Here is a 13,361-nt window from a genome sequence, read left to right as displayed (position 1 = left end):
TCGCCTGTCCGTCCAAAGTCATTTATGACATTGTTTTTAGATAAAATGGTAGAAATATTAACTGCTGCAGGGAAATGTCACCCCACAAATTTGGTCGGACTGCCAGAGTTAGACAAGATGTATGGCCATTTGTACATGTATACATAATACTATAGCTTGTATTCCATACTGCCTCCGTCTCAGATATGGGTGGAAGGATTTCAATAAAACATTGTAGAAATGCTAACTTCTACAGAGCTATGCGGCTTGGTTGCGGAAGACAAAATGTATTGCCCTTTGCAATCATATATAAAGTATTCATACAGTGGTTTTATTCAAGTTATGTCCGCCAGATGGCTCATTTGGATTGCTCGGAGAAGACAACATTAATGACCCTTTGTACTTTTACATATAATACATAAATAGCATATTTTCTGTCAGTCCGGATTCTTATCTCAAACAAGGTATAATGAATTTTAATACTACATGGCAAAATTAATCAATGCTGTAGGAAAATGCGTCCTTAAAATTTTCGGACAAGGGCCCTTTATACTCTACATATACCGTGATTTTATTCCATGTTTTTACCATTTTGAGTTATATCTCAAACATAGTTTAAAGTATATTGATAATGTTATTTGGAAATGTGGCCTTGCAATAGTTAGCAAAATTTGAATTGAGTTATGATCCTTAGTACTTACATTATGTTTATTATATAGGGGTTTTCTTTGCAAAATTTATGGTATTTTAAGTGTCCAATTTCGCTGTGGGATATTGTGACAAAGCACAGCTTATTGCAAACTGATTTATAGTATGTGTTCTGGCCAATGGCTCAAGGTCAGAGTCGCTGTGACTAAAATTAAAATAAAAATGTTTCTGCTTAATATTTGACTTTATGTTTTGTTTTTGTTTTGTTAAACGTCACACCGACACATTTATAGGTTAAATGGCAATTATTTCAAGCTTTCAATGGTGAAGTCTCAAAGTTCATTATATCATCACGGGCTGGCACCCAAGTAGAACCACCAATCTTTCGTAAGCAGCTGGATAGCTTCTTGACATGGAGATGTCAACGCCCTGAGCGAGGCTCGAACCCACATCGGTGAGGGGCAAATTTTACTGCGCCACAAGCAGACCTTAAAACAAACAAACAAAGAAAAAAACCACCAAGCTAGGGGGTTTCGAATTGAGATTGGGGTACTAGAGGGTTGATTAATTTTAAATATTTTATATACATAAAGTTACACAGAGAATGACTCCATGCAGTGATTTACAATGATGACATTGTTTAGATAGGGGCTAGGTCCTACCCGAGAAATTCTGAAGTCAGTTCAGACCCAAACTCTGAGTAAATCAGGTTTAAAAGTACACCAGCTTGCATTATGTTGTCCATTTGACTTTAAATAGTCTAAGATGGTCACTTTGATGTATTTAGATACCAGATATATTTCTTTTTATATAAGGAAATGAAGAATTTTTATAAAAATAAATTGGTGCACTAAGCTATCATTTTACATTGTAAGACACCCAGAAAAGCCGAATTTGAAAATGTACTATACCGTCTCTAGATCATATGCTCCTTTTATTTTACTAAATTTATAAATATTAAAATTATTGTATTTATTTATTTGTTGGGTTTAACGTCGCACCGACACAATCATAGGTCATACGGCGACTTTCTGGCTTTGATGTTGGAAGAAGACCCCATGTGCCCCATCCGTGCATTATTTCATCACGAGCGGGCACCTGGGTAGAAACACCGGCCTCCGTAATCCAGCTGGATGACTTCTTCACATGAAGAATTCACCGCCCCGAGTGAGGCTCGAACTCACATCGATGAGGGGAAAATTATTGTAATTTTAATGAGAGTTTAGATTTTTAATATCGTTAAAAATGATACTCTTAGAAAATAACTAGCTCGTCTAAGATTGAGGTCATATAACTTTTATAGAAATTGAAGCCGGTCGTTATAACGGCATTGACAGCGAGAACCGAATATGTTAATTATAGGAACCAAAATGTGGTCAAGTTTCATTTGACATTATACTGTAGTATAAACAATCTTTTAGAGAAATATCTTTATTCTGTATCATGACCTCGTATGAATAAATGTAGTTCTTTTATGTCAGCTCATAATAAGTAAAAATATAATTTACAATTTAACAAAATATATCAAACGATACTTTTATACCAAGAAACAATATCCTTGAAAAATGTTGTTCTTGAAATGCTATTTAAACTATACTTGATGTTTTCTTTATATGTTGATTAATGTTGTCTGTTTTTTACCATATATATTTGCTTGTATATGACTAAATAATAAGTTTTGTAAAAAGATCCTTTGGAAGCAAAAAAGCAACCAAGAAGAATAATAACTCTGATTGAGTCTGTTCATGAGAGGTAATGAAATGTGCAACACCTCTTAGGACCCCTACCACTGGCTTAAGCGGAACGTATTACACATATGGTAAATGGACTCCATGATCCCAAATGACCAGCAAATATAACAACAAAGAAAAATATCAAACAGGGAGTGCCACGCACCAAAAGCGCAGCCTCCTCTAAACGAACCCCCAGCACGCAAACGCGTGCACCACACACACACTCAAAGCTTACACATCAGGACAAAACGAACAACACACACACACACACACACACACACACACACACTCAAAGCCAACACATAAGGACAAGACGAACAATAAGCATACACACACGCGCGCACACAAAGTCAACACACAAGGACAAAACGAACAAACAAAGGAACACAGTGGGGCACCGCCTTGGAACGGTCAGTGGCAAAAACACCACTGGGGAGCTTAAACCGGTTTATGGTGCGCACCCAACCTCACTCTTACCCCCACCATGTTCCAAAGACATGGGACAGTGTAAATAAAAGTAATCCCCTCCAGGTGAATCTCTAACACACGTAATGGAAACAAAAAGGCATGGCATGTAAAACACAAAAATGCTCGTGTATAAATATATAAAAAGCAAACCTTAAGAACCAAAAACGTATGTACTCAATGCCTTTTCAGAAGACAGAGCAACAAGAGAAATACCCTTAAGGGCCCGACACACTTAACATGCTGATTTTAGTATAATTTATATTACAATCATTGCCCTATTTATTTTTTATTTTTTAATTTGTTTTTTAACCCAAGTGAATCATGGAAATTTTTTTTGTTGTTTTCTTTTTGTTGTTGTTGTTGTTTTTATTATAAAATTATAGACTCGTAGCGTAAAAGACAAATTGAAAATATCAAAAACAGGCAGACTGTTTGTCATGCAAATTCGCAAGATTGCCACACTTAAAACATTCACATAACGAACCTTACTCTTAGAATAATACTTTTGTTTAGTTACTAACATTTCTTATTATTGTACGCTAGATTAATTGTGATTGCCGACCTAAATATATATGTATATTAAATGCTAAAAGTGTTTTTAATTGCTTAACTATAATCTGTTTTGGGGTTTTATATGTTTGCAACATTGGATTGATGAATTTACGGTTTCCTCCATATCCCTTAAATTTACCTGTTTCAAAACATATATTATTTAAGCTGCGAGCAGGAGACCACAGGCACAGGGACCAGTTCTTTGCCAAATCATCCCCATTAAATGTGAATCAGGCTTAAAAGTTTGCACATGAAACACACTGATTTTGCCCGTAATAGTACCATTGTCTTGCAATATTAAACTTGGTGTTGGTACCATGTTAAATACAGAACTTTGTAATACATAAGTTAGAAGTTTAGCATCTTGGCACTGTAATAAAAATTGAACAGACTTATCCCCATATAAGGTTTATTACCTTAATGCAACTGTTTTGAAGCAAAGCATAGTTTCTCAATTTTACGTGTATTTCTGAAAGAAAACTTTACAAATATTTCAGCTGAAATAAATGCAACCATAATAAATGTTATCCTACTTTCCATCAAATCAAGTACAACCCATTTCCAGTGTTTTACAATATGTGGTTATGCAGAGTGTATTTCCTTAATAACCAAATTTGTTATTATTCAGTTATCCTGTTTATATAGAATGTAGAAGTGCAGTTATAATAAAGCTAATTTGTAACATGACAAAGTAAAAAGAAAGCTTTTTCAAACTCCACTTTGCAAAATTTTCAGCTTCTTTCTGCGTTATCTACATGATCTATAGATATAGAAACTGAACTGGGTGACTGCATGATTAAACCATGCCATCCAACTTAGCAGAGATAATGTTATACGCTAGATGTAAAAAAAATATCTACAAAAGAAACATTAGAACCTAGTGATCATGCTAAATATTTATTAATTAAGAGAATTAGCTTAATAACTGCCGACAAAATTACTGCCTGTACGAAATTACAATCCCTTCATTCTATGAAGACCGATTGAAACGACTGAAGTGTACAAATACTGACCTCAGATAAAATTTATCTATATATTCAATTGACATACACAATTATTCAGCCATAAATTACATAGATTACTTTCAAGGCAGGTACTTATCTGCCAGATTATTGTAGCGGATAATCAGGTCGGAATGCTATGCTCATTTATAACAAAGTTGTGTAATTGATAATAATGTTGCTATATATAATATAGTATTTGTAACTTTCCCATGTGAAATTATATTTGTATAAGCAGCTAAATTCTCCCCCCAAATTCTCTATCACTGATTCTACTAAAGGCTTAGGACATGCTAGTCCCAGTAATTGTAATCAAGCCTTGAATATTGTTATATATATATATATATATTTTGACTGGTAAATATTCCTCTAGGCAGACAACGTAAAATTTCAGAATGTAAAATCGATCTACCCGATGTCTCATTAATAGACTAGTAAAAACATGCAGGATGTCTATTAAATTAAAATGTAAGACAGTAAACAAATGGCAAATTAAAAACTTCAATGATGACATTTACATCTGATCGTTTTGCCTTAATTCTGACCCTAGACAGAGTACTGTAATAGGCGGCATTAATATCAACGATCACAATTGTTTTGTTTCTTTATACTATGTACAGTATTTCCATACAAACATTCTTTCAGACTCTAGAGTATAAAAATAATAATTACTTAAATGAAATTTAAATCCATATATTTTCATGGCAATTACCCTATTACATATGTGTATTAAACAAAGTTTTTTAATACTTCTATCCTGGCCTAAACATGAGTATGTGAAACCGTGTGAGAGAGTTATCTTTCCTATGGTTATTGTAATAAACAAAAAAGAAAAGATAAGATAAGATAAGATTTATTTTGAGTCGACAAGACATTTACAAATAACAAAAGCTCTGAAGAGCTTTTTTTAACCGACTATATAGCAAGTGTATGTTAACAAAAGTAAGTAAGCTACAAGTAAGAAGGATAATTTACAACATAAAATCTATGAGAAACATGCTAATCCTACCAAATTTGGTTTAAAACTGCTTAGAAAGATGAAATTAGTTACAAGTTGACCAAAAATATGGGGCAAAGGTGCTATAGTTAAGAAATATCTTAAAAATCAGAATATCACTCAAATCAGATTTGAAAGTGACCTGATTAGCATCTTTTTCATAGGGTAAATCAATAATCATTAAAATGAACATGATTGAATAACATAGGAATATAGATTTGTATTATGGTTAAAAATTAACTTTGTTTAATTAAGAATTTGCATACAGACATGACATATAAGCTCTATCATTAGATTTTCCAAAAGACAGGCAGGGTTGCAAGCAACAAGGTACTTCACATTAAAGTTAATAGGTACACAGACATGTTCTTTTGGTTCTGTCAAAGGGGTGTAATTACAATAAACACAAAATGAATACAACATGAACTAAAGCAGAAATACAACATTTGAGAAACAAACACAAGTAGGTCTCAATTACATACAAAACAAACATTTAGCTACAGCAAATTCAGGAAGACAAAAATCACACTACACACATCTACAGTAGACACAATTTAGCAGTAAGCAGACTACAAAGGCAAAATGAAGCTCAGTGCTTGAAAAATATATATAAAGCGGCAAAACTAAAAGACAAATATAAAAGGAACAAAAGCAAACTTAAGCTTGAGAATACATTTAGCCAAGCATGCACTTAACTTTATGCTGCGTCTGTGTTATGAACCCTCCCCCCTAGAGCAGAAGGTACATTTACATACTGTGCCATTCCATGACTGAATAAGGGTTTTAACCTGGCTAAAATTAGCACATGATCTAAAATCATCTGGGAGAGAGTTCCACAACACAGGAGCAGCATATCTGTAGGAGTGCTTACGATAAACTGTAGAGTTAACTCTAGGTACCTTTGAAATCCTGGTTTTCGCCGCCAATATCCATTTTTACGATAATTGACAGCATTTTGTACCAATGCAAGACCAAGCTAAGCATTCTACTTGAAGCAAAATTACGTACACATGCCGACTATTGACTGACCAGTGGTCACATGCTAATGATTACTGGATACGGAAAATGCCGAGTGTATCCAAATACCAAATTTAATTTGGTAACCTTGGATACACACCAAGCTTGATGCGCCAAAATAAATATTATTATTTATTAATAAAATAATACGTCTTACTGTGTTTCATCAATATTTGATTTTTGATTTCAATAGTAAATTGTATCATTTTCATTTTATTTTGTAACATTGAAATGCATTTTGTTTTAGATCTTGAACAATTGCTCTTTATGATATCAAGAAAATAGTAAAATACTAATTTAGATGTGTGAATGGCAAACATTTAAAAAATCTAGTTTGAATTTGTACACATTTCAAACAAATGTTAATCAAATGACAAGACTGAGATAAGCTTTTATTTTAAAGTTATAACAAAACCACATAGAACTTGAAAATTTAGAAAACAGTGCGTTTCCTTCTAAAACATGTATCATATATTGTAACGATTGTGTCTATGAAAAAATGTGCAAAGATAAGACAAAAATATAGACTTATAAGCTCCATGCCATTGAAGATACCACTTAAACTGTGTCAGTAAGACATCTTTCTGTCATTGGTATCACTTACGTAGCATGATGACAATGCAGCAAAGGAATCACATTTTGAATACTATTATTATTAGACAGAATAATGTATGTACAAAACAATTCCAGTGAAGAATAAAATAAATTTTCCATAAAAAGTCAGGATGCCATCCGTCATTTAAAATATTTAGATATATATCTTCCATAATAAATTCAATTCCATTATATTACAGGTTTTAGTATATGACTGGAATCAACCTATTAGGGCAAGTTGAGAGGTTTCAATAACATGGTCAGAAATATAAGCCACTAAGAATCAATATATAAGACATTCATGTCAAAGATACAGCAATTATAGGACCATACATATTTTTATGCGATCTGTTCGAACTAACATTATGTTAGTTCATACAAGAAAGTTTCTAACCAAATCAATGCTCCTGCATTTTAAGTTTTGTCACATCAGTTGAGTAAAACAAAGAAATATTTCGCGGCTCCTAAAATCAGTCAAGCGGAACAATGTAAACAAATTTGAGAGATGACCTTACTTGAATGATACAGACTAAGTTTAGTTATGTATAAGAAGCTGTTTTAAGGGCCCCCAAAATCAATCAAGCGGAACTATCTGACAAATATAGGAGAGGACCTTAGAAGGATGTTACATACCAAGTTTAGTGACAATTTATCCGGCAGTTCATGACAAAAAGTCATTTAAAGGTTTTTTAACTCTGGTAGCCCGTATGCTTATGACCAAGCTTGATGAAAATACATGAAGCTGTTTATGAGATGAAGTTGTTTATAGATTTTCTATATTTAGTTTTAGCGACCAGTAAACGGCTCCAGTGCATATTTTTTAACAAACTTGTGAGAGGACCTTACAATGATGCGAGGCCAAATTTGATGAGGTTCCATCAAGCTGTTTAATATGCTAAAATTGTTCTAGGTTAATATCTAGCGGCCCTTAAAAGGTTCCTAGTGCCCATATTTGAACACAATAGAGATCGTTTTATGTTAAACTACACTGTTTTCTCTTCTGACAGATATAAGATTGGCTGACTTTCCAAAAATCAATGACCTTTGATTATTAGAACCATACTGCGAAAGTTATTAGCCCGCAACTGTGAAAATAAAAACAGAAATCCCTGCCCACTACCAAAATGTATGCCTTTAAGTAACAATATCCAATGTGTTACTTTAATAATTGCTTATGTGTTAAGTTGATGCTAGACATACATGCTGCTAAACCTTTTTAATAACAAATCATTGTCAGGTGGCGGGACATATTAATGGCTAACACCAAAGTCATAGAATATTTAGTAACCCGTCCCTAATCGAGCCCTATTCCAGACACACAATTTTAATGTTTGAACAGTGAACAAGTCAAAGAACGAACACCATTTGAGATTCTGTGAAGATTTCTCGGCTGATGACTTTTCTGTGGTGACCATTGATGACCCATGTTCATCTAAACCAAAACAAAGAAGTTGCAAACGACAAAGCAAAGGTCATTATCTATTACATAAAATGTTCAAAAGTAACTTTTTTGTGGGGCCAGAAAACTGAGTTGTGTGCTGCTAGTTCAGCCAAATCACCCAGTTAGAATACATTGTAAGACAAGTTTATATAAATTTAGTTAAAACAATAGCTATTCCAAGAGAACCAAACACAATTACTAAGTATAAAATCCTATCCGCAGCTATGTTATTGGAAAAAAATAGAAAAGTGCGAGGCTGATCTGGTTGTTGTTTTGGGCGTTTGTTTTCATATTCAACATTATCACGACAGCTGTAGTCACAGCTGTGACCTTTGACATCCTGCTGGATTGCGTTTGTTCCATATAATGTCACTGATACTCTGGAGACGTTTGTCTGTGAACAACCTGTAAAAAACATGGCAATTAGACGCCAAAAAATCCGAATATTTTGCACTATATATATAAAGTAAATTAGATAAAATCAAGTTAGACATTGTTAGAATCTGTAGTAGAAGTTTACGTAGATTGAATTATTCTCTGAAATTATTATAGCTATTATTTCCTTTGCCGTCAGATATTACACAGTTAGTAAATTAAACAATTCCTTAATCTTCCAGAAAGCATTTTATTAAATACTTCTCAATGAAGGTATGCTGTGAAAGTTAAACGTCCATTCGCCGATTGCTAATTCATCCCAAAAATGTACGGATACCAGCTGTCCTATTGTCGTCCCATCCAATCGCTGCAATTGAAAGGTGGAACTTATGAAAACAAGGAAGAAAATCCAACAGGCCACGTTCCAAAAATGCAGCCTCTAAAAAGGCACACACAAACAACACACACACACACACACACACACACACACACACGCGCGCGCGCACGCGCACGCGCACGCGCATGCAAATGCACACACACACACACAAAATAAACACACAAGGACAAAACAAACAAATACAGGAACACAGTCTAATGAATCAAAACTATATTCTTCCTCAGTAATCTGTTTAAGGTAAATTGAAAACACGTTACAAAATGCTTACTTAAATTATTACCTTAGATTCTCTCATTAATTTGGACCGAGTTCCAGACGGTGACGTCAGATCCATATTAAGTTGCCTTGTATACGTTTCGAATACCAAAGATATGACAACATGTTCAATTACTGTTAAACATGGTTGCTTACTCGAAGCATTACAACAGTGACAAAACTTGTACTCTGACGAGTGTCCGTCTTCTGAAATTCTAATGTGCAACATAATCAGTTTGAATCTTGTATTTATATGATACGAATGTTAAAAATAAAGGTGTTTTATGATATAAATGTTAAGCTGATTACTGATGTAAATAAGATTAGTTATAAAGGTATACAACTGCAAACAATATAAATTTCATCAAGATACAAATATATTTCATTGTAACATAATCTTAAACTACATTCAAATTGTTACATGATTTACATTTTCACGACTTTCGCATTATAGCAAACATAATAACTACTGCTTGATTGAAAATTTGCAAGTTTGCACTGGCCGAATTAACACATAGAAGATAAAGAAAGCAAGAAGCTGTAAAAATACTTTTTATCAGCATGATAATGGCTAACTGAGAAGTGACCCTTCCCCCCGAATAAAGACCACCTGTGAACAAAGACCACTTTTGCTTGTTCCAAAGAGTGGTCTTTGTTCACAGGTTTGACTGTAATAGTAATTTTACAAACTTGCATTTGTAATTAATTTTGGCAAAATATATACTTGTCAATGTAAATCTTTTACAGCTTTAAAACAAATGTGTTTATGTTTGTATTTTCTTAAGGCAAATATGTTTAATATCTATGCAAAAACAAGGCTATCTTGGTTTGGCTACCAAGACTGGAAAAATAAGTTTTAAAAACACTCAAGTGTGGATCTGATGTGTATTAAGTCAGCTGGTTAAGTTTTGCATAAATCCATTAGTTGACCAAAATCTGAATAACCACATTTAAAGCTCTGAAAAGTAATCTGGCTTTCGTAGAAGGTAAACAAAATAATAAAAGAATTCTTGGCTCCAAGTAGAATCCACGCCAGCCCTAACCCCTCCCCCAGAAGTTCAAATGGTAGGCCACTGCACACATCTACCACATTCTTATTTTAATGAACAAGACAGATATCACTCAAATTTAAGAGTGCACTGTTTCTCCATTGACAAACGAAGGCATGGTTCTCGTTACAAAGATAATAACTTTCATACAACGAATAAACTATTTGTATAGAAAGTTTTACAAACCGATATATTTTACAAGTTCATAGTTTGACCTCTCAAACACCTTGTGACCTACATTTAAGAACTAGTGTTGACTTGTAATACAATGTAATTTAATGACATCAATATACAAAAGGTATTTATATTAATTAAAAGTAAATAACCTTTCAGCTGTTTGTTCAAGCTTTGCATTTAATAGTACTGGTGCTTTCTGTCGCTTCTTAGCAAGTGTCACAAGTTTTGTAGCATTTAGAAGTCCAAATCCAAAGAATCGATGATCTGAAAAATACACTAGATTAGTCCTAAAAGTCGAATGTCATTCCAGTAATGAAACAATTTACATAAACAAAATTAAAATGTTGTTTCTCGAGTATATCCAAGAGTAATTTTAGTTTTCGCTGTTGCTTTTTTTTTTTTTTTTGATGGAGGCGGAAGTCCCAAGTTGCTCTACGGGATCTATTCCATCAAGGACGGGCATCTGGGTATAACTGCGACCTTCCGTAAGTCAGCTTGATAGCTTTCTCATATAAAAATTCTATACCCAAAGCGAGATTTCGAACCAACAGCGATGCATTTCAAAGTCTAACGTTAACCTACAACCATAATGGTAATGTAGATTTTTAATTTTATGCTATCAATAAAACAATCATACGTACAAAACCTCCCCGCCCCATTACGAGAGAAGGCATCAGTCTCGTCTAGTCCCTTGTACTCGGCTGATTGTACTAAGAGGTGTTGAATATCGCGCAGCATTAAACTTGGGCTGTAACACAATTCAAGAAGAAAAAATTACACTTACTGAAACTTCAAATTATGTCTCTCGGTGGCTTCAGGGGGGATTTTATTGATGTTTTTTTCAATTAAGATATAATCTATAAGATTACAAAGGTTCTGTTATAGACATTTTACTTGCATGTGGTCAGAGATCAAACCAAATTTAAATATACTTCCATGACATTACACGATAAAGAAGTTTTGTTTAGATTTCCCTGCTTGGCCTTATTGCGAAATTCACTGGCTTGAAAATTCTGGACTTTTTAATTTATTTTTGTGACTTCAGAATCGGGTCACACAAAATGATACTATGTCCCAACGATAACGTTATGTTTATAAACATGACTATAAATAAACCTAGATGTATCATAGGGAATTCAATATTATTTGTAACTGGTCAAAATCTAAATATTTCATTATGTTGTATCGATTGCAAATTAGCTCAGAGGTAAAGATTACTATTTATGTTCAACGAATCTTTTGCCGTGTGTGCTTCGAAACTGAGCGAGGACATTTTTTTTTTTCAATTTTGCATAGAAACAACACATATCTACTGCCGATATGGCAGATGAGAAAGGTTTAGTACCATATCAAAGATGATATTAGTTAAATGCATGTACTATATTGAATAATGAACAGCATGTTATATAAAGACATATATGCAAATATATACAATCAAGCAAGGAAAAGAATTATAAAGGAACAAAATGGTAGCAATGAAAATGAATAAGAAAAAAATCTGAAATATATCACTGGTTGTAGGTGAGAATAGAAATACCCGGGTCTCATGTAAATATTGTGCTGTAACGCGACTGAGTCGTTCCGCTTAAACATTTACCTTCGAGCCGGAAATTTAAATCCAGTGGAATTAAAGAAAGATGGTGTAACGGTTGCTTATGCATAACCTGTTTAACGTTTAAAGCTAATCTGTAACAACTACGACAGGGAGTGGACTCTTTTGCTCGGTGGTTAGAGCATTCGACTAGCACACGAGCGATTCAGGTTCAAATCCAGCAAGATGTGATTGTTTTGTGATAAAATGCTTTGATTTGTAACTCCTAACAGTCGTAAGATTATTTTCAGATACGAACTTTATCTCGTTCCAAAATTTACACTGGCTTACATTTCATCATAAATGTAAAGTGTTACGGTCGCTTACATATAGCCTGTAAATTTAGACCAAATATATCTCTGACACCTGCATCAGGGAGTTGACTCAGCGGTAAGGGCACTGGACTAGCATCCGAGCGACACGGTTTCGAATTCCACCACAGGCAATTGGGATTTTTTCGTCATAAATTGCTATGGTCTTTAATCTGTTACACCTTAACTATCGCACGATGGGTGCTCGTACTGGATACGGACTTTATCTCGTGCCGAAAATAGCACTTCCTTTACCAAAGTGGCTATTAAGCAGGTCATCAGAAATGATGGTTTCTTTGAAAAGGGGAAGTAATAAGGTCGCTTATGCATAGCCACAGATACTTATGCATACGTTTATGACCAATCTTTGCGTCAGAGAGTCTACTTTTGGCTCAGTGGTTAGAGCTAGCACCCGAGCGACAAAGGTTCGAATCCCGCCACAGGCAGTTGGGATTTTTTGTCATAAAATGCTATAAGAATGGTTATCACATGTTTTTTTTTTTTTTTTTTTTTTTTTTTTTTTTTTTTTTTTTTGCAATCAATGAGACAAATGTTGTTTAATAAAAACTTTTTCTGAACATACTGAATATGTGGTCGTGTTTGTTTCTTTTTAAGATTTTCTGGAATAAAGTTTGACATTCATGAAGAAAAACATTTCAGAATGGGCACAGACTTCCACAGCTATCCGTCTCTATTTTCTCCAGGACCCGTCTACCACATTTTGAAAATCCTTGATGTTCTTACTTTCATTTGTAAATGTGCAATGAATTCAAAGA

The 13,361-nt window shown here is 33.9% G+C and overlaps 1 protein-coding gene across 1 annotated transcript in view; it reads right to left on the bottom strand.

Moving 5' to 3' along the window:
• Positions 1-5,263: 5,263 nt before the first annotated feature.
• LOC128548912 (proprotein convertase subtilisin/kexin type 6-like) overlaps positions 5,264-13,361 on the bottom strand; it is a 51,880-nt gene continuing 43,782 nt past the window's right edge. Inside the window, exons 11-15 of the mRNA XM_053524549.1 lie at positions 11,325-11,431; positions 10,833-10,947; positions 9,483-9,672; positions 9,067-9,172; positions 5,264-8,835 (exon numbers count right to left, since the gene is read on the bottom strand). Coding sequence (XP_053380524.1) covers positions 8,576-8,835; positions 9,067-9,172; positions 9,483-9,672; positions 10,833-10,947; positions 11,325-11,431 — 778 coding nt within the window. The 3' untranslated portion in view covers positions 5,264-8,575. The remainder of the gene's footprint in view (positions 8,836-9,066; positions 9,173-9,482; positions 9,673-10,832; positions 10,948-11,324; positions 11,432-13,361) is intronic.

Source organism: Mercenaria mercenaria, chromosome 15 (genome assembly GCF_021730395.1).
Source record: "Mercenaria mercenaria strain notata chromosome 15, MADL_Memer_1, whole genome shotgun sequence".
Classification (NCBI taxonomy): Eukaryota; Metazoa; Mollusca; class Bivalvia; order Venerida; family Veneridae; genus Mercenaria; species Mercenaria mercenaria.
Note: the sequence above shows the minus strand (reverse complement) of the source record. Positions and strands in the feature narration are given on the sequence as shown.